Raw genomic sequence first — 21222 nt, forward strand, 5'->3', positions numbered from 1 at the left:
GTTATTCGGGTCAGAACCGAACCGAACCGACCCGACCCGAATAAACTGAAAACCGAATAAGGGTAATTGTATGAACCGAAAACCGAACCAAATAAGCAATACGGGTTCGGTTCGCTTCGGGTATTATTCGGTTCGGTTCCGGCCCGAATAACCCAAATAACATGTACAAGATGATTAAGGAGTCGAATAACCTGAATAACCCGAATAACCCGAGTAACCCGAATATTTTGTATTACTTTTGTAGATTATGATTTCATAACAAATCTTTTAAAGAAACAAATTAAACACTGAAAATTAAACATCCAAAACACCCAAAAATCTATCTATAAGTATACAACCCGAATAACTTCATCAATATGGAATGAAATAAGTAAAAGAACATATATGGTTGTTTTCATTAAATTCTCTTATTCAAGGTCAGAGTCCCCATTGCTTGGACTTATAGAAAAAAGTTAACTGTTAACATAGCACATTCAAATTTCAACTGATAACATATATAATAACACATTTAAAGATTGATTAGTAGATTAACACATCCAATTTTCAACGAGTAACATACATAATAACACATTGAAAGATTGAGTAGTAGATTAAGATACAAATTCTTACTTGTGTTTCTTGATTTGAAACCCAATTTTCCATTAACTGAATGGAGTAGAAACTAGAAAACAAGATGAGGAGATAATTCACAGAAGTTTGAAGTACAGAAGTTGATCAAAAACTAATGTCGATCAAAGACTAATGTCGCAAGGAGAAATTGTCGATCAAAAAAATTGTCTGAAGGAGCAATTCGCAATCAACAACTATCGATTAAACAAAATTTTCGCAATCATCAATATGGAAGTAGTTGAATCGATTTGGTGTAATATGATATTCGGTTTGGTGTATTAAGTGGGCAACGATCTTCGATTTGGTTTTTTTGGGATCGATTGTGATGATCACAGAATCGAATACGTAAATTGTGCTAGGGAAAAAAACGACTCTTCATATTCGGTTCGGTTCTTTGGACCGAATAAGCCCTTATTTGGGTAGCCCGGACCGAATAACCTGAAAACCAAATAAGCCTTATATAGATACCCAAAAACCGAATCGAATTGCTTATTCGGGTCAAATTCGGTTCGGTTCGGTTTGGTTCTCGGTTCGGTTCGGGTTTTCGGGCCAAATTCTCATCCTTACTTTGGCTGTTCACTTTTGCTTCTATTCAACTAGAAAAAACGACCTAGGCTTTGATACCACTGATGAGTTTTGAGCATAACATCATTCCTATGGTGTTCATGCAACCCTAATTGCTTTGATCTAGGTTTTCTAATTTGAACATACAACATTGAATACCAAAGCAATAAACCCTAATCTATCATGCTTATTTCGAAATAGACATAATAAATAAGTTAAAATGATTATATCGATTTGTTATGTAGTAATAACAAGAATTCCTTGACCTTTGAAAGCTTAGTGTCTCAAATGTTGCACCTCTAATGGAGTCACAAACACCACTAGCAACAAGAAAGAACAAGAGAGAGAAGAGAGGCTCAAAATCGGCTATAGAATCCTTCTAGGGTTTCTGGTGGCTGATTTTGGCATGCCCAAGGGTTCCATATATAGCTGAGAAATTAGGGTTTCAGTCAAAACCCTAATCCAGTTGGTTAGTCCTTAAGCAGCCCAAAGGAACCTTCCAGAAGGCCCATTGGATGATTTCTATATAGACTCCCATATAGAATTCCTCCATTGCTTCCTTATGGATCCTAAGCCCAACTTTGTAACTATCTTATAATTACAGTATCAGTCCCATTGATTTAATTAATCTCTTTTGACCACAAAACTAATTCCAAATTAATTCTTGATCAATATTAATTAAACCATATGATTTCTCTTTTAATATATTATTCACATAATATATTAATAAATCACAATTAATCCTCTTTCTCCATAATTCATCCTATTGGTTACTAAAGTGAAGGCAACCCAAAAGGACCATGCTCATAATCGGGTCAAGTACATACCAAAATAGTTATGGGCCTAGACACATAATCCAACAATTGTGAGACAACAATATCATATAGTCTTTAAGCCTAGATATATGGTTTAGTTTTTGCAAGTTGGTTGTGCATTGATAATGCATAAACGCATCGGTAACTTGATGTTATAAAACGCATTGTTGTGTATGATTTGATGAGTGAATAGTAAATGCATATAAATCGAAGTTTATTTATTCCTTTTATCCTACGAGGGTAAAAGCGATATCTTAGGCCCCTCAATGATTTGGTTTGACTTATGTGCCAGGCCCGGTCAGGACTGCGTTGACGTGTTCAATTAAGTTCTATGTCAGTCAGATCAGAGATCGAGAAACAAATTGTTGGACAATAAGAATTACTATGTTCCATGTGATTGTCCACATGATATCTTGAGAACGGAGGATTATACGATCCCTTATCTAAAGGGCGTGTCAAAGTTCGACAGAGACTTTTGAGAGCTATGATTGCTAAGTGGATTTTGAAGTCGTACTTGCATCTATAGTTATTAGACTTATCCAAGTGGGAGACTGTTGGATTGGTGTCTAAGTTTATAACTATATTTGGTATGTACTTGACCTAGTTGTAGCATGGTTCTTTTGGGTTGCCTTCACCAGAGCAACTTGATTGGATGATTAATGGAGAAAGAGATTATTATGGTTTATTAATATATTATATGAATAATATATTAAAGGAGAAATCATAGTTGTTTAGTTAATATTGGTCAATAATTAATTTTGTGAACAAAGGAGATTAATTAAACATTGAGGACTAAAGTTGTAATTATTGGATAGTTACAAAGTAGGTTGAGAAACCCTAGGGATAGGGTGGACGAAATCCTTATGGATAGCCCATAAGATTTCGTCCAATATAGGGATCCAGAAGGTTCTTATGGGCTGCTTTGTGGCTAAGTAACCGGATAAGGACTCTGACTAAAACCCTAATCTCACACCTATAGAAAGGACCCCTATGCTTCATATTTTGGCTACCACTGGAACCCTAGAGATCCAAGAGCCAATTTTGAGCCTTTCCACTCTCTCCAAGATCTTCTGACTTGCTTTGGTGTTTGTGATTCATTAGAGGCATCACATTTAAGGTGCTAGGTTCTTATAAGCTAAAGATCTTCAAGCAACAATAAAAGGTAACATTCTTACTAGTTTATTTATGTTGATTCAAAGTTTTGTTGTATGCTAGATTAGGGTTTGCAAGTCTTGGACAATATTGCATGTACAAATAGAAAAAACTAGATCCAAATAATTAGGGTTTGCATGAACACCATAGGAATGTTGTTTTGCTCATAATCCAACAATAACAACCAAAACTTTATTGATGTGTATGGAATATGCAAGAGGGAGTGCATAAATACGTGGGCATGGTTCCTAAAAAGCTACATGATTGATCAGCGACTTGGAACATTTAACCTTAACTTATGAAAGGGCGTCATCGATCGTCGTGTCCATTGCAACTATATTCTTGAATTCACATCATGGCATTTGTGGTAATCATCTTTGACAGAATGTACAAGCTAAGTACATGAAAATCTGAAGACAAAAACGTTGTTCTAAAAGGCAGCCAAAACGTACAAAGTGTATGATTTTGACAATTATTTTGAAACGCTACGTGATATATGAAAAAGAAATTGGAATATCTGCAAATTCAAAAAATGTTTGAATGCATATTTCTATGATCTTCATTATAATCTTATGACATCAAACAATGCAGACCACCAACATGTTATCCAGAGATGCCGATGACGATACTTTTATAGTTCTTCTGCATGAAGTTGCGATACCTGTTTTTTCAACGTCTGAACAAAACAAATATATTTAACATGCATTGACAGTGTTTAGTGAGTTGGTTAATGGAATTGATAGTTTAACAAGGATCTCCCCAAGAGGAGGAATCTACAATCGGGGAAAACTTTATATGTCAATTTCTAAGTTTCGAACATTGATGTTATTGGATTTATGTACATGAAGTAATATTTTAATAATATTTCTAATTATATATGAATGTATGATGTTACATAAAAAACCACAAGACATCTGATTAATAATATTTATATGTGAAAGAGTATTATTATTAATCAATTAAATTAAATAAATAAAAAGTTTATTTAGTATTTATTATCCGAACAATAATAAATAAAATGTTTTTCTATTAAAAATTGAAAATTTATCTACTATTATTAATATTGTTTAAATTATAAAATTGGCTAAGTTAATTATCTCACGTGATTAATTATGGGGATAATCAGTCATTGACTAGTATATCATCAAACTTGTTGTAGGATTAAAGATTTAATCCCATCTTTAGTATCCTCCTTCGTCCCCTAGTCGACGACCTCACTTCCAAAACATTTGGATTTTTCAATTTTCATTAAGGATTACTACGAAAGAGGCGATTTGTTCGTTGATTGGAAGATTAGCATCCAAATGGGTGTCACATGTTTTTTTTTCTGACATCTCTTAGGTCTAAAACTGTAAACAGTCAATTTACTTCAAACCACACTATAGTAGGACCTACGACATAACACCTCGATGATTTTATGTATAAATGATATCATGTTACTCATAAGTGCCTTCAGGATACCTCAAAACACTCGAAAGGTTAACCATTGTCATCAAACAAGAAGCATTTCAAAAATCAGTGAGATCTAATGCCCCAAAAATCAAATTTTCGCATTTGACCTACATTGGGGCCATGGATGATCAAATTGGAACACGTTCTCATGATTTTGGTGGATATAAATAACCAAAACTTATGATTTATCTCTTTATCAAACCTTTTAAGTATGAAATTACTTACAAATAAAATACTTTTTTTGGTTTTTTAAAAGTATTATTACTGCAATTAGTAGAAAACTTATAACTCTCACCAACCTTTGTATCGAATCTCAAACTACATGTATATATTCTCAGGAGATCACTAAACCAACTTTTAGCAGAAGAGATAGTCACAGATTTCGGACAATCTAGTTTTCTCTAGTTTTTGTTATATCAGCCTATCTGTTAAGGCAAATTCATGAACTTATTATTATTATTATTTTTATGAATCATATATATTCAAACCTTAAAGTAGAATATAACTGATGTGTTGTTATTGTTGTAACTCGTGATGTATATTCAATTTGTTTGTGATCCATGAACCCGACATGTTCCGGCGCCTCAGTCGGGGGTGTGACATTTTTTGTGTGGATACCTATGGGGTTGTTCCACTTTCTTTTAACAAAGTTTCTATATTAAAGTGGTCAAGAAACTGCTTAGAAGGTATTTCTTGAAAACTCGTATGATAGATTATTGGCTATTTTGATTGATTCAAATGGATCCATCTTTTGGAAATTTGCTTTTATAAAATTATTTATTATTTTTGCTATGTATTCTGATTGCTTGAAAATATTTCTAGCGGTGATATTACGCCTTGATGCAGGGGTACGAAATGATGCTACCAATACAACTATAGATGATGTCATCGCTAATAAAAAGATTTGATGACAACATTAGCAAATCAACCGAATTTGATTATTTGGTTTGAGGATTAGACGAAATTCGCACAATGGGCCAATTAACAATAATTATTGCTTCGCCATGATGCAAGCTGTTCGCTCGTTTAGAACTGAACGCCATTTTCTATTTTTACGATCCTTTGAATCTCTTATATCATTTATGTTTGATTTAGACAATTGATTAGAGATGTTATCCATATCAATTTTGTGTGATAGAAACTTTTTATGGGTTCTTCGTACAAGTATATGGGATTTTTTTTAACTTTGTTCATGAAGATTCAAATTGGACATCCATTTTCTTTGTTCAAGTAGTCTCACATTACACCTGTATTGATCCTATTGGGATGATGATCTTTTTTATGGTAAAATAAAATGAACTTGTGATCAAGATTACAAATTTAACAATCTAGTAGCAATTATATTTGTTATGAAAGAGATGTAAGAAAACAAGACCTAGGTGTTTGTTTCCCTTATAAAATTAAATTAATCATAAAGTATTTTTTAAAAGATTGTCTTATAAATGTATTCATACTTGTTTGTTTTTGGGTGTTTGTACTCACGAACCATAAATATTTGTCTCATTAAATTTACAAACACACACATATTTCTATCTGCTTAATTGATTCCCTTCATCTGAGGTTCCAATGAAGTACGGAACATAAACCCCAAGATAGCGCTACTAACAATACCATTGCCACCATGTTCACTACCACCATTCTCCCATCATTCATCCCTCCTATGGCTAACATTTTCACTATCATCTTACACCTCTCTAATTTATCCTTTGAATCCATACTTGTCTTTGTCTTTATGATCTTCTCAATTGATGGTTCATTTTCTTTGATTTGGTTTGATTGCTTATGTTCAATTTTTCCTTGATTGTTTGGATTTGTATTGTCACTAGTTACAAACGATGGTTGATGTGGGAAAGTGATGGTGGGTGCATCGGTCATCTTCTTAGGCATGGTAATGCTGAGGATTCCGCCATCGAATTTGGCGCAGATTTTGCTCTTTTCGCATGTTTCAGGAACTGTAAAATATTCCTGAAAACGATTCCATTTGTTTCCAGATACAAGACACTCCCCACGAATTCTAAGGATGTTTGGATTTTCAATTGTAACCTTTATAAACTCCTTTCGGAATCCTACAACACAAATGCAAGTAATCAAATATGAAATTATACATGAAAAATAGTTGGATGGTTGAATGATTTTACAGTTTATTTTGGGTAATAAATAAGAACATCTACAATATAGGTTTTTTTAATTGTTTTTTCAAACCAGAAAGCTCTTGAATTTGAGAAAAAAATATATTAAACTTTTTTGATCAATTTTTTTATTAAGAATATTTATATCTTTGAATTTGATTATTACCAGTAAAATATAAATTAAAATTGCATCTCACTTAGAATTATTAGGGACAAAATGGTCGGGTCGGCCGAGGTCGGTAGTGGATGAGATTGGGTAGACCTACATGCCTTTTTTTTCTTTACAGAAAGATATGTATATCAATAGTATATTAAAAATGATTACATGTTCATATTTAATATGCTAACTTTTAACTTTTTTTTTTTTTTTTTGATAAACTGATTTTGGAGGTTATAAACGAATTAAAATACATTTTTGAGCAACTTGTAAAAACGTTGAGACAAGAATCAAGATGTATGGATATCACACATATGAGTTGAATAATTTGTTTTACTTTCATGTAAACAAGAAAATTTACCAAGAAGATAAACGAGAAGATTATCATGATCATCTTCTTGTTTCCATTCAAAGATAGGCTTGAACTTTTCATAAACGCGCCCGGTGATCACTCGTCTTGGCCGGTTTAGATTGTTAGTTCCACCACCCCCGAGTTTCATCCTAACTTTATTGATCACTCGAGGCTCTTGATTTCGACATATAAACTATTTTTTTTAAACAATAAACCATATATACCAAGAAAGGAATTAAAGTGCTATATGTATGTATGGGTTTGTTGAAAATTAACATGAAATGAGGGTTGAGTTTGCTTGTAGATGAAGAAATTCCAAGGACTTTGCTTGGGGTGAGTGTTTATGGGTTATATTTTGTTTGATATTCTTGAAAAAAAAGCCACGGACTAATACTTTTCTTTTCTACCAAGGAATTAGACGTGATGATTCAATTAACATGTTACATAATGCAACCGATTCCAATATATTTTTTTTTTATCCAAACCAATTTAACATGTTACATAATGCAATTGACTCACTTACGGTAAGGAGATGTGATACATATTTTCTATATTTTATGTTGGACAAAAAAAACACAATTATTATCTATCAACATTCAAAAAAACATTTATATTTTGTTTATATCTAGAAAACCTTATATTTTTAGTTACCTTTCAAATTTACCAAAATATCCGTTTTTTAAAGAAGTTGTCTTTTGCTTTGTAACATAACATTTATCTTATTCGTTTTTAACTTGACATGGAAAAAAACGAAGGATTCACTTATTTTTGCTTGAGTAAATGTGCTTTGAATAAATGATTTGTTTCTCACGTTTTACCTTAGACAAAAGACAACCCTAATTATTTTTGTTTTCATGTTAACGTAAAAACGAAAAAGATAAATGTCATGTCACAAAACAAGTAATTTCAATAAAAAAAATTGAATATTTTGATTAATGCGAAAGATAATGAAAAATATAAAAGTTTTTCCGCATATAAATAAAATGTATTGACAGAGAAATTATAATTGTGTTTCTTTTGTATTTTATCATTTATAAATAAAATGTATTGATAGAGAAATTATAGTTGTGTTTCTTTTGTATTTTGTTCTTTTTCTGTTTGTTATATTGTTATCACATTATTTATTTAAGTCTCCTGTCACCACACTATCTATCTAGGAAATGGTTTATTTCTCTCCTCTTATTTTTTATTTTCATTTTTTAAACAGAGATAAAAATAATATTAATTTACTAAATAAAATATTTAACAAATACATTTAAAATCGAAACATTTTATTAAAAATTAATTATATTGAAAATTGAAAATTCTATTGTTTTATGTTGTGTTCACATGACCAGGGGCGGACATAGGATTTCATAGTAGGGGTTGCACGGGAAGATTAGGGGTTGCACGATAGTAGAAAAAATAAAAATTTTAAAAAATTTTGAAAATTTTTCCACTGCGGCCGGAAAATTTAGGGGTTGCCGGTGCCACCCCGGAACCCCCCTAAATCCGCCCCTGCACATGACACGTTTGAATTAAAACTACCGTTTAATTCACAACGAAACCCAATTTAACTATTTATTAAAAAATTAATTTCTCTTTCTTCTACATATACAACCAACTAACCTCAATTTTTATACCCATTAACAACTTTATCCAACTAAACCCAATCCAATATTTTATATAAAAAAATATATCAATAGTGATATCAATTTGTAGATAATTGTTTTCTACATATTCTAGTATATTTTATTTATTTATATTATGTAATATGCCAAACTCATGATAAATTTTTTTGTTTTCAAACCAGAAGAAACCGTTGTTTTCAAACAAAACTCATAACAAAATTAAGTATAAAATACAAATATCTCAAGATCAGTGTATCATAAATCTCCAAGAACATGTCATAGAAGGATGTATAATGATCATGTCTTCGCATTGTCACAATCATTTAAAGTACCTAAAATATGAAACTGAAAATCGTAAGCCAAAGCTTAGTGAGTTCCCCCCAAAGTACCACCACACAAACATATAACAACATACATACTGGGTCCACAACTAATAGACTGGATTACCCCTGAGTCCACAACATGAGTCTGGTTTGCCTTCCGGCTCACATCTCATGTCTAGTTTACTCTTGAGCCCTCAACATAAGTCTGGCTTGCCTCTCAGACCCACAACTTGTGTCTGGCTTGCTCCCCGGTTTGTTGGTTTCCGCACAAAGCAATATCCCCTCAACCCAACCAAACCATGTCGACATATACATATCACATAACATATATCCAGTAAACAAATAATCATATAACCAGTCAACAAACAAACAGGCAGATCTACAGATCACTATCACATAACAATATCCTATATACCAAGACTCAGTTCTAAAAAATGAATACAACATAACAACATCCTCAAAACCAGGATACATAACTTAGTGGATATAAGAGCCTTGCTTACGCCCCGCGTAGAATGGAGTACGTCCCACGTACTCGGCCAACTCCCCCGTAATCAGTCAATGCGAGGCTTGCGTACACCTCTGGAGTATGCCCCGCGTACTCGCATGGAACAACCATTTTTGAGTTAACTCGGTTGGGTTGACTTAATGGATTTATGGAGTTGACTATGTTTGACCAAGTTTGACTTTTGAGGGTATTTTAGGTATTGTTGAGATTTTGATGGTATTGGTCACTTGGTGGTTGTAGGAATTTGAGTTGAGAGCTGAGATTCGGAATCGAGCCTTATCAATTTTGTGCAGCTTGTGAGGTGAGTTTTCCTCACTATAATTTTTGGTCGAAGGCACCTAGGTTGGCCCTTTAGTTTGATAACATGATATTGTTGATATGTTGAGTATGGAATATATATGCATGCTAGTCTTGATATGTTAGTCTGGTAATTTTGTAGGACTACCTATGATACTGACTGTTTATTTATATATGATATTGTATGTTATATGTCGACATATTGTGTGGGTTGGGTTGAGGTTGTACTGCTCCGTGTTGTAGCAAAAAAACCTTGGAGCCATCCATATATGATTTAAGGGTCGGGAAGGGCATGTCAGCAGGAGGGACGGACTGACGGCAGCCCCTGACATAGTTCCCCTCCTTGACACATTTGTGGCACCCACCTCCTACTCGACAAACTCCCGAATGACCCCTGCCACACTCTCCACAAGTGCGGCTCTGCTGACTCCCAGATCGAGTATCAGTGGTCTTCGACCGCTTAGGCACCGATTGAGACTGTGCCGGTGGCTGACGCTGCTCCTTCAACTACAGCTCTATCTCCAACTCACGCCGCCTCGCGGCTTCCTAAAGATCCAGGAGGGTATCACATCGCTGTGTAGACACAAATTGTCGAATGTCAGTCTTGATCATACTCAGATAACGAGCCATCTGAGACTGCTCTTAAGCAAACTCCGGGCAAAACATAGCACTCTACGTGAACATACGGGTAATCTCCGTCACAGACTCCCCATCCTGTCTCAATGTCAAAAACTCCTGAGCAAGTCGCTCTCGCTCAACGCGTGGAACGTAGTAGGTGCGGAACATATCCCAGAACTGCTCCCAAGTAACACCAGCCTGCTAATCATCAGTATACGACCCTGTTGTCAACCTCCACCAGTCCTTTGCCCCAAGCCTCAGCAGGTTCAGGGCACACCTGACCTTCTGGTCAGCAGGACATGAACACGTGAAGAAACATCCCTCTACATCAGATAACCACCTCATAGCCCTGATCGCATCCTGCGTACCATCAAATGTCGGGAGCTTCATATTATCGAAGTCCCGGTACTGGAAAGCCCTGCTGGCTCCTCCTCCAACCCCTGCCGCAGTTACAACCGAAGTGGCTGCAGCGGCTGCTGTCTCTACCAGAGCTGCATATCGCTCATCAAAATACTCAACCATCGTGGTCTTGATCGACCCAAACATCTCTGGTAGCTGCGCTCGGAAAGCCGCAACGACCTCATTGTGCAGAATCTCCCGGATCATGGCATCCAACTCCTCAGTCCCTATCCGAACCACGTGCTCAGGTGCAACAGGCACCTCTGACCCTTTGTCTCCCGACCCTGACCCTGATCTGGATCCTGATCCTGATTCGAACCCAGCAGCAAAACGTCTCGTCACCACCATACTGAAAGGTACACCCAAGACATCGGATAAACAACATAATATCGGGAGACCAAAACCCACAAATCCTAGGGGTTGTGACTTCCTTGCTACGTGTATGGGTCCTGTTCTTCCAGTAGTACGGGCCCATACTACCTTCCACACCTACCCATATTTGTATCAAGTATCACCACATCGCCCTAATACTATACTCAACATAATGTGCGCTCAACCCTTACTACTAGGGGACATCGCCTATCTCACAACTGATCCCACAGCTCTGCACAACTCACACCTCCATGGAACTTCCATTAGCCCTTGCAGCGCTAGTGTATGCTAGCCGCACATAACGCTGGACCCGATAGACTTTCGAATATCCACTCCTAACCTAAGGTCAAATCAGACATTCTCAGGCTATAAGATCTTGACTATACACAGTCATGATGAATATACTAAACATCTACAATTATGATGTCAATTCCTTATACAAGAAACCCTAGGCTAATAGGTATCATATAATCAGACAAATCTATCATGCGATTCCTGAAGATCCCTAGCCTAGCACTAGCATGCTGTTCTAACATATCAGAATTTCAAATAACTATATGGTATTTTGGGGTTTACTTACAAGCTTCGGCTGATCGTACCCTTTGCATCCTCCATCCTTTATTTTGAAAACCATTTTTAAAACTTACTTTCTGAAAATCTCCTTGATTTGAGACTGGATTCACACGAGTGTTCCTCCAATTCACTCAAACTAAGGCTCTGATACCAACCTGTAACACCCATAAATTTCACGCCAAATTTAAACTTTTTCAAACACACATAAAAATCAAATAGCATTTGTTTACAAAAATGTTCTCAAATTATTATCCATCAGAGTGTCCCAAAATCATATCATAAGGATGAGGAGCGGTACGGTCACGCCTTCGCCTTGCCATGATCTCCTGAATCACCTGAAACAATAAACTGAAACTGTAAGCCCGATGGCTTAGTGAGCTACCCCCAAAATACCAATACCAAACTGACAATGCCATATCAGTAACAATCAATCAATCAACATGCATACTGGGCCATCGGCCTGACTGGACCGCCCTACTGGGCCTACAGTCTATCTGAATCTATCCCGAGCCTTCGGCATGACTAGTCTGCCATGTGGGCCTGTAGTCTCCCCGGACAGCTCATAGGGTATGTTGGCCTTCAGCACAAAGCAGGACTGTCTCAACCCAACGAACAAGCAAATAACCATGTGTGCATAATTATCATATACTGGCATATACAAACATCAAACATATCTATCTCACTGATCAACAATCATAGAATTCTCTCGTAATTAGAGTACCGACCTAGCAGGTCACTAACATACCAATCCTTACGGATCATAAGAGCATAACATATTGTCTACCCTGATTCCGATCTAACAGATCATAACAACATGTAGCATACCATAACAATAACAACTAAAGGGCTGACATTGGTGTCGTAGACCCTATCGATATAGTGAGGATAACTCACCTTGCAGATGTCTAATCGGAAGATAAACTCCAACTCTCGGATCACTTGACACAAGCTCCACCACCTATGATCATAGTACAATATACTCATAAGTCCTTAACTGTAACACCCGTAGATCTGAGCTAGTCAATTTAAAGACGATAGGCGTCAAAAATGAATTTTTGATGAAATATTATTTAGAATGAATAATATTAACTAAGTTATATTATATGTTACAAGGTTTCCATGCATATCAAGAACGCCGAAATCCGAGTTATAACGAAGAAGTTATGACCTGTCGAAGTTTCGCGACAGAACCGGCACGACATAGCGCGACGTAAATAGTGAATTTACATTAGAGCGATATTTAGCCTTATCGATCTAAACGAAAGTCGTAGAGTTCGTTAAACTGTGAGCGTGCATAGAAAGAACGTCCAAATCTGACTTCGTATGAGGAAGTTATGATTTTTCTAAGTTTCAGCTTAGCAGTATGCAGCCCGAATACTTGATTTGAGATCGAGTGGTTTTTAGCCGAAACAATCTAAACGAGAAACAAAGATCTCGTCATTGTAGTGAAACGATAAAAATATAGGCGAAAACGGACGTCGGATGAAGAAGTTATGAATTTATAACGGAGTTTTCCTATCCCGGCCTACTAAAATAATATAATAAAAATAAAGTCAAAATTAGCCGACGGAGTTTAAACAAAAGCTGTAGAGCGTAGTCTCACCTACGCGGGGATATAAAGAACGTCGAAAACGGAGTTTGTATGAGGAAGATATGAGTTTTTGAAGTTTATTAAATATTTTCGATATTTAATTTAAATATAAAATAACCGATATTATCCATGGGGGAGTCAGCGAGCTGATCCACATTACGCCCAGCGTACTCTATGTACGCCCGGCGTACTCATTATGCCCAACGTAATTTCAATTTACGCCCAACGTAAATCGAAGTTCCAGCCCCCTATAAAAGGATGTCAAGGGCAGCCGATTCTTTTGCTCATTTCTTCCCTTTCTCTCGCGTTTTTGCATCGTTTTTCGTGCAAGAATTATCCCGAAGCCCCGTTATCATTCCCGAGACTCGAAGCAAGTCCCGAAGCCCCGAAGATCCCGAGAAGTGAAATTCCCGAGCCGAAATTCTGCCCGCGAGGAACCCGGTTTTTGTGAAGATCTTCCAGATGTACCGAAGAATACTACTTCTACAAGTCGTAGTGCTGTCCGATCATCTTCTAATCAAGTGAGTGTATAGTTACTTTCTTCTAACACATAAATATTAAGTATTTGCTAAGAAATACATGATGTGTGTTTATATATTGTTGTTTATATGTGTGAGTGTGTGATCACTTTCTTCTAACACATAAATATTAAGTATTTGCTATGAAATACGTGTTATGTGTATAATATATTGTTGTTTATTTGAGATGATTGTGGAATGGATGAATTATATAAGTTTTAATGAGTTAAACTATATATGTATTTTGTATCTAAAAATATGTTGGGTAGAACATGAGTAGATGAGGTTGTTGGTAGGTGATAAAATATGGGTTGGACCATGAGATAAAAGAATAAAGAGATAAACTTGTTTTAGATCTGGATGTATGGATCAGATCAGGAGGTTAGTTTTAGATCCGAGAGTATGGATCAAATCAAGAGGTTAGTTTTAGATCCGAGAGTAGGGATCAAATCAAGAGGTTAATTTTAGATGCGGGAGTACGGATTATGTATTTTTGAATTACGTGTTCATTCGATAAGGTATCATGTGTATAGTCCCTTTTAGGAACGTGATTTTAATACGAGAATTGATTAAAGTATGAAATATACATATGTATGTGAAGTATTTGTTATTGTCCGAAATACGTGTTAGATATATTTTATGATAAACAACGTACGAATCAGATATGGTTCAATATGTGTTAAGATGTGTATATATATATATATATATATATATATATATATATATATATATATATATATATATATATATATATATATATATATATGATATTATTACTTAAAACTTTGTGTTAAGTATACACTAGTTAGCATTTTCCTAAACGGAGATAGTATCGGAAATTGATTATAAGTATTGTAGGTTTGCCTAGTGATGGGTTAAGACTTAAATGGGATGTTTAGTTCAATTAAGTTTGGACATTGGGTAGTCTCTTATTAAGATTATGTACGTTGCGAGATTGATGATCGGTGGAGTACGTCCTACGTATAGAAGTACATTTTATGTACGAAGTCCTTTTCAAAGCTCTGTGTCTTGGGTGCTGCTTGTGCCAGGGTACTATTATGTTCTCGGGTACGAGTCTTTCGCATACCAGAGTACTATAATGTTCCAGAAGTACTATCATGTACAAAGTCTTTTTGACAATTTTGTGTGTCGGTTACGGGAGCGTACGGGAGTACTCTAGTAGTATTTCCCCATACTTTTATTTTGAGAGAGCTTTGGAGTCAACGTTTCTTTTATGAAGTGATCAACCGAGCTTCATATGTTAGTGTTTTCTTTCACGAAGTAATTAAGGGAACTTCATAGACTGCCTAATAAAGTGTGTCGGTAATAGACCACTGCTAGGTATGTTTGGTGTTATACTGCTGGATAGGGTGCGTCTGGGGGTTAAATACCTCATGTATTCAGGCCACCGCTAGGCAAAGTTCGATGCTGGGATAGGTAGAATCTGGGGGTATAATACCTCACGATAGTCGGACCATGCCTAGGCATTGCTATCTAGATAACTACCCCTGACTTAACTGTCATGTGGTTCTTTCTTTTACGAACGAAGGTTCGTGGTGAAACTTATTCCATTCCCCTCAATTAATGTCTTTATTGATCATCGTTTGCTGCCAGGGAATTTCCAAAGCAGCTTCGTCAGTTTGTAGTTCATATCGATTCCTTAGGCTAGATCTCGTAAGATCATTGTATAGGGTCAGTATGTGGGGATCGACGGGATGGGATATATTGTTTTAGAAATATAATTTATATGTGTTTATAACATTAGTGGTTTCGCAGGATCGAGATATACTTTATTATCACGTTGTTTGGACTAAGAGCTTTCATTCTCTGTGTTCCTTAGGTGATTGGGTTCACCAGGGATATTCGAACTAAGTGTTCATTAGATATTTGAACTTAGTGTTCATCAGGGATAATTGAACTAAGTGTTCATTAAGTTTTTGTGAACTAGGTGTTCATTAGGTAATATTGGAACTAAGTGTTTATTAGGTGTTCTTGAACTAGGTGTTCATTAATTATTGTGAATTGCGTGTTCACCAGAGGTAATCTAAGAACCTTGGCAGCACTAGACATTGTGCCAGTCCTTAGGGCAATCCTTAGGAATGAATGGGAGAAGGGTAATTAGTTCTTAGGATAAATCTTTAAGAAATAAATGGAGATAATGGGGGTGGGTATTTGAATTGATTGTTTGATAATTAAAAATAATAATTATATTATTGTGGGTTGAAAACCCTATATGCTCACCAGGCTCCCAAGCCTGACCCACTCAGTTTTCTTTGCATTACAGGTAACGACACAAGAGTATAAGTTGGTGGACTTGACGAGAGATTTTGGATTATAGGCCAGTAGTTATGAATAACTGTTGTAAGGTCTATTTTGTTCTGTTTATGCTTTTGGTCTGTATTGAACATGACATACCGAGATTTTGTTATATAATGAAAATACATTTCTTTAAAGAAATGCTTTGATAATTTTTATCATATTTTGTTTTGGGAACAAATTCCGCAACTGTATTCTTTAAAATATTACTCTGATTTTAAAAACAAAGCATAAACAAATCGGTCTTTTATGACCGTGAAATTGGGGATGTCACACTAACCTTATAAGATACTCTATAACCCACTAGTCAACCCCTGATCAAAGTCAAAGTCCTCAGTCAAGTTCAACAGTCCATGTTGACCCAAACCCGCCGAGTACCCTCGGCTACTCGCCGAGTTCCTTGAAGCACATTCCAACTTGCCGAGTCATCGGGGTGACTCGGCGAGTTCCTTCGATTATCGTTCAAACTTTAAGATTACCCATCGAGTTCCCTCCTTGCAACTTGAAGGATACACACGCATACATATCCTAAACTCATCCGACTCGCCGAGTTGTTCTTCAACTCGTCGAGTCTTATGGTAATCTTCATCGGACTCGACTCGTCGAGTTATTCATCCAACTCGTCGAGTTCACGACCATCTTCATGTGACTCGCCGATTCAACCTTGCAACTCGCCGAGTCTATTTAGTCCTTTTTCCATACAGACTTGTTTTGAGCCATGCAACGGCTCCAAATCATAGATCCAAGCTTTTAGGGCATGCTTATCACTTAAAGTTGCAAACTTTACGTGCATGCATGGCTATAAAGGCTCTAAATGCCTATTTTAAGTTCTTATTGGAGCTTTATGCTCAAGAGGGACCTCAATCATGACCAAAACTATAACTTTATGCTTCTAGAATCCAAGGAGCGTCCAGATCTGAAGTTACAACCTCAGATCTAGCCCATAGCTCATCTTTCCAACTTAATATCCCATAAAAACCCTAAAACTCAACCAATAGAAGAGATCCACAAGGAAAAAGGCGATTTGGTTACCTCCAGAAGATGATAACTGAGATAAGTGTTGATTCCCACACTCTACTTGCTCCAATCTCCTTCTCCTCTAAGCCTTCTCCCTCCAAAGATCCTATTTTCAAGCTTTAAACACACAATGGGCACACACATGCGTATTAGGGTTCTCACTGACTCTCTAGAACTGTAAAGAGGCCCATGGGAGGCTAAGGTTCCTTTAAATAGGGTGCAAAACCCCGGAATTTAGGGTTTCATCTGCCAGCTCCTACTCGCCGAGTCCCAATATGGACTCGTCGAGTAGGCCACTTAACTCGAGATCCTACCACGCTGCTACTCGACGAGTAGGGAAACCAACTCGTCGAGTAGGGTCTAACCCAAGAAATCTTATTTAAAACAATACCTGAGAATCGGGGCGTTACAATACTGTTATTTGATATTATGATATGTTAGAACAACATGCTAGCGATAGGCTAGAGATCTTCAGAATTTTGCATGATAGAATTTCCTGATTATATGATACCTGATAGCCTAGGGTTCTTATCTAATGAAATTGACATCATTACTGTAGTATCTTAGTGTATGCATCATGGTCATGCATAACTAAGATTTTATAGTTTGAGAATGTTTGGTTTGACCTTATTTCCTGTTCTTGTTTAATGAAGGGCGTAGGGTAGGATCAAATATTCGACTGTCTATAGGGTCCAGTGTTATGTATGGCTAGCATACACGAGTATTGCAGGGTTGGTGAAAGTTTCATGGATGAGTTGCGTGGGTTCAGTCGGCCAATATCGAGATGTTTAGCCTTTCCTTTAGGGAGTGAGGATTGAGTGCACGATTATGCTATCGAGTATTGTTAAGGTGTTGTGATGATCCTCTGAGGCAAATACGGGTAAGTATGGAAGGTAGTATGGGCCTGTACTACTGAAAGCACAGGACCTGCACGTGTAAAAAGGTTCCCTGTTATGATATGCCTGTACTTCCAAGATCTAAGCTTTATGCACTAAAATGACCAAAAGCTCATACCATCCAAAACTAGATAGATCTAACAAATGCATCATCAAGATTCAAACTTTACACCTCTAGAAAAGAGATCAAGGCGAACAAAGTCTGGATTTACAAGTTCCAATACAAACAACACTTCTCCAGTGAGCTCATTCTTCTCCAACATGCCCCAAGAACACTTCAAAGCACTTAAACACACCTTATTTTTCTCAAAAGGCTCAAACTAAGGTTAGGTTTTTCATGGGAGGGTGTTGGAGAGGTGGAGGCTGAAAATGGAATGAGTTTGGGGAAGCTAAGGAGCTTAAATGGGGATTAAACCATGAAAATAGGGTTTGGGCGCTAATTGCGTACGCCTAACGTACTCATGATGCCCTAGTATGCCCAACGTACGCGACTTAACCCAAAACTGTCCAAATTTCAAACGGTCGTAACTTCTTCGTTTCAACTCCGATTTCAACGATCTTTATATCCACGAAAAGGTATTGCGGAGCTCTACAACCCTATCTAATTAATTTTGACTTAAAACACATCGAAATAAAATCCATAATTCATAAACGAAGTCTAAAACATTACTTTTCCCATTTTACCCCTTGACTCCAAAGCGCAAACCGAACTCTTGGATCATATAATCTACATTGCCCACATCTAAATGGGTATAAACCTCTCTTTCCCAAAGTCCGAAGCCTTATGATACTTGATCTTTGGGTCTCGACCCCAAACTATGAAACGACTCGAAACAGGGTGTTACATCAATCGTTGTAGTTGTTGTCCATTAAAACATCGTTTACTTGCATCTGCTTAGGATATTATGAGAAGTGGATGTAGTATGGTGAATTGGAGTCGATGTTATTGGCCGCTCCATCCTTCGATGACTCTTGTTTGTCTCCCACCATTTATGGAACGTGATTTTCTAAAGCGGGTGTGAGACCTGCTCTGATAACATAAACAAATTGATTATCAGAAAAGCTCTCTTTCATTTATTCACAAAAAAGATATATATAAAAACCAGTAAGCATAATCGTCATTCTAAATAAACTCTGACCAAAATCTTATAAAATAGGAAAAGATAAACGAAAACAAATTATAGTAATCTTCTATGATAATAACAAGATTTCTTTATTCACATGTTAAATTTATACGAATCATACAAGCTTTTTTACATTCAGTGGAAAGAAATGAACAACCAAATATCAATCTAACATAATAACTTAATAAAAAAAATTGAAAAAAAAAGGTTTCCAACGACGTATATTGACTATATTCTATTAATTCATAAATAATTTTTTTATATATATATATATATATATATATATATATATATATATATATATATATATATATATATATATATATATATATATATATATATATATATATAGACAAGTAGGTTCATGCGAAAACATAAATATCTTACGAAAACGCGAAAACAGATTTTATCTTATAAAAATCAAACACAAGTACTATAAAATTTAAATTTATTAACAATAAATTAAAGATAATAAGTTTACATTGGATTGTGTTATGATTATATAGATTTAAAGACGGTTTTAACAACTATTTTTTTCACGTCCTTAACCACTGTTAAATTCAAGTTTTCACAACAAAAATGTCAAAAATCATGCTTTGTTAATATGAAAAAATTTCTTATGTATCATCGATTATCATCATGTAGTTCAAAGTTTGGATGGATTGTACAAAATATAAGGTTGAGGTGACACAATCTCATAGTTTTCTCTTGTTTTCGCGTTTTCGCAAATTATTTGCATTTTCGCATCAATCCTCCATATATATATATATATATATATATATATATATATATATATATATATATATATATATATATATATATATATATATATATATATATATATATATATATAGTCGGTTTGACGGGTTGACCCGTGAACCCATAAATGTAAGTCAACCCAACCCATCAAATAAATGGATTGGAGGGTTGGCTGGTTAGAATTTTTAACCCAAACCCGTTTATTTTCATGTCGGGTTACGGGCTGGGTCAAAACTTGCCACCCCTATAATCAAGTTCATTTTAGTAATTGCCAACACTATTTGACTTCCCGTTAGATCAAAGAGACGATGTGAATAACTATATGGACGATGGATGATAATCATCAAACATGGTATGATGATGATTTTAGTGTTACTAACAATTTGGTGTAATTGTAATAAACACAAGTATCCAAAGGCTTTTAATTTATGATTTAATACAAATTAGGAGGTGCGGAGTGTAGACTTGTATATATATAAGACTGGTTTAATCACATTTACTACAAAGTACAACGGTCAAGACGCGTCGGAGTTTCCATAAGAAAGAAACACATGCAAACATATCGACTAACCTGTGGGAAAGAAGATCAACACTTAGACCGACCGACATTTTGTGTTTTTTTTTCGATGGATAAGTGGGAAACATGGATGTATGGATCTAATAGGAGTTTCCCCTCTCGTGGGCTTGATGAGTATATGATTCATTGTGGAAGAAACTGTTTTAAAAGTTGTTTCATACAAAGTAACAAAACAAAAGAAAGCTTGCATGGATAATCAACATATATGTATACCTTTCACATTTGTATTTGATACTTTTACTTTCTAGCGCTAGATGTTGTTGATCTTGTTGGTGATTTTAATAATACCAACATATTTTAGTGTAGTTATTATTAATTTTGAGATAAGTTGAGTATATTTACTCGCTAAGACTGGAGGTAGAGGTGCACACTTAAAGTGATAATTGTGAACTCAAGAATACATGGTTCAAAGGTAGCACCCTGGTGTACAAGGTTCCAAGGGGCATCGCCCCTTGTGGGGTCCAAGGGATAAAAGCCCTTGGTACTCCTAAACA

At 35.8% G+C, this 21222-nt stretch overlaps 1 protein-coding gene across 1 annotated transcript; it reads right to left on the reverse strand.

The window, feature by feature from the left end:
• Positions 1-6009: 6009 nt before the first annotated feature.
• Positions 6010-7525, reverse strand: LOC111913437 (inactive protein RESTRICTED TEV MOVEMENT 2). Its single transcript, XM_023909139.3, has 2 exons — positions 7240-7525; positions 6010-6658 (listed from the first exon to the last, which is right to left on the reverse strand). The coding sequence occupies exons 1-2, from the start codon at positions 7376-7378 to the stop codon at positions 6144-6146; spliced, it is 654 nt and encodes a 217-aa protein (XP_023764907.1). The 5' UTR covers positions 7379-7525; the 3' UTR covers positions 6010-6143.
• Between the last annotated feature and the right edge of the window lie 13697 nt (positions 7526-21222).

This window comes from Lactuca sativa, chromosome 1, assembly GCF_002870075.4.
Source record: "Lactuca sativa cultivar Salinas chromosome 1, Lsat_Salinas_v11, whole genome shotgun sequence".
NCBI lineage: Eukaryota > Viridiplantae > Streptophyta > Magnoliopsida > Asterales > Asteraceae > Lactuca > Lactuca sativa.